At 48.9% G+C, this 2,180-nt stretch overlaps 1 protein-coding gene across 1 annotated transcript; it reads right to left on the bottom strand.

Moving 5' to 3' along the window:
- Positions 1–665: 665 nt before the first annotated feature.
- On the bottom strand, positions 666–1,689 carry LOC106013257 (fibrinogen C domain-containing protein 1-A; the record flags this gene model as incomplete). Its single annotated transcript, XM_013088450.1, is given in 1 exon segment — positions 666–1,689. A coding segment is annotated over 1 exon segment (856 nt), but the record flags the coding sequence as incomplete, so codon positions are not given.
- Between the last annotated feature and the right edge of the window lie 491 nt (positions 1,690–2,180).

Raw genomic sequence — 2,180 nt, 5'->3', positions numbered from 1 at the left:
GTGTGTGTGTGTGTGTGTATGTGTGTGCGTGTGTGTGTGTATGTGTGTGTATTCCTCCCAGCTGTCACGACAGCCACTTGGCTATGACGTTTACGGCACGGCCCGGGGCTAGGAACCCTCCCCGTGTTGTAACAATATTTCTGTGTTTGTGTTTGTGTTTGTGTTAGCTTTGAGTGTGTAGTTTTTGTTAGCTTTGAGTGTGCTGCTGTGGGTGGTTGATGGGTGCTCTGGTGCGGTTTGCTGCTTCTTCTTTCCTATCAAACATGATCTATCGTCCTTATCTCTCTCCTCCTTCTATTTTGTGTTTGTTACTCTCTTGTAACACATCTATTCTTCGGCTCTTATATATGACTTTATTGTGTTGCAAGTGCCGTAAAACTCTTATGAAAACTAAACTGGGCGTATTGCTGTACGCCCACGTCGTCTTCTGCCTTTGTCTCTGGATTCGTCACCAGATAGGAATTAGACAATAAATGTAAATAATACTTTGGGGATGAAATCATTGAGGGGGTGCCTTGTGTTGGAAAGTAAGAATTGTAATGTTTCAAGTGTCAATAAACGAGTCAGAAGAACCTACGAATAAAAGAAGCCACTGACCTTTGTAGTGTGTGGTCTTGTATTGTTCAAAAGTAATATTTCAAGTGTTATAAAAAGAAGCCACTGACCTTTGTAGTGTTTGGTCTTGTCTGTGACACCTGGACACGACCTCAGGCTACTGGTACTCTCCACTTCGAAGACTTTGCGCCCCCTGGCGGCGTCCCCCGTGGGTAGTTTGTGCGTCATGACGTTGTTGATCTCCACCACGTCCAGGATCACGTTGGCCAGCTTCTTGTTGAGCGAGCGGTTGATGCGGCGTTGTTGTTGTAGCTTCCTCTCCATCAACATCATCGTCCGGAACACGCTCGAGAAGTTGGCGCGGTACGCCTGCAGGGTCTGCTGGGCCGTGGACAGCAGGTTCTCGTGTCGCGACAGCGTCGAGTTGAGCTCCCGGCTCCGCACCATCTCGTCGATGAGCTTGGACTCGATGTCTTTGAGCTGCGAGTTGAAGCCCACGTTCTCCTCGCCCATGTCGCCAATGTCGTCTAAGTCTTCCCCGTCGAGCGAGTCCCGCCGGTCCCCGCGGTTAGTCCGGCCTGATGACGACGATCGTCCGTTGTGGTGTCTGTGTTTGTTCTTCAATGTCCGAGAACCCCCGGTAGACGTAAAGGTTTTGTCCGTGCCGCCGTGTCGTCTGGCGTGTGGCGTGATTCTCGTTGACCTTTCGTCTGTGTCCACGAGATAGCCGGGCCCGGAGCCGTCGGCCTGCGCGTGGTCGTTCATGGCCGGACATTTGGACACGTCGAACTCGTCCACAACCACCGTGTAGGAGCAGAGAGAGGTGCTGGCGGTGGCCGAGACACTACCCCGCGCCCAGCACGCCGGGGTCAGACAGTTCAAGGTCATGGCGGCCAGTGTCGCCACAAGTGTCAAGGTCACTCTGCGGGTGGGTGCCAAGGGGAGGCGATTCCAGATTCCTTCCATGGTTCGGGGGACAGTTCAACAAAAACACGAAGTTGTAAAAAGACTTCCTTCCGGTGACGTTAAGCCAAGGGCTTTGAAAGCACTTCCTTTTTAGAAATACACACTGCTGGAATAAATCCCGACTTTTGTGGTCTGTATATCCAAGCGCCTTCTAGCTGTTCCGATTCTTTCCTGTAGGAAACAAAAAGAACAAATTATTACATTTGGTTATTAAACCAGTCACGACCTCACAGCTTTCTTGCCCTATCTCCAGTTTTACTAACAGTGAAAACAGTTCCTAGAGTGAGAGTCAGCTGAAGAAGATGTCACATTTTCAAGTTTTAAAAAAAAGGAGGTAAAAGAGGAAACCGCTGACTTCGTGTTCTGATTTTAGCCTGAAAATGCCCTTGGATCCTTTTGGTCACTCCCATGGTCCAAATGCCACCCTCATATCGTAGATGCCTTTCCTGTCTCTTGTTGCGTAGGCTCTTCATACCCCGCAACACCCGTTCTAAATGTGTGCTCTCTGCTTTTGATTCTGGAATTCTACGATATGTCTTAACAGTGTAAATCTTTTTTTTAAAATTGTATTTTCATTGCAAGACTGTTTAGAATACTTACAGAAGCACACAAACAAACACACACACACACACACACACACACACACACGCACACACACG

This window comes from Aplysia californica, unplaced genomic scaffold (genome assembly GCF_000002075.1).
Source record: "Aplysia californica isolate F4 #8 unplaced genomic scaffold, AplCal3.0 scaffold00746, whole genome shotgun sequence".
Taxonomy (NCBI): Eukaryota; Metazoa; Mollusca; class Gastropoda; order Aplysiida; family Aplysiidae; genus Aplysia; species Aplysia californica.
The sequence above is the reverse complement of the archived record's forward strand: the minus strand, read 5'-3'. Positions and strand labels throughout refer to the sequence as shown.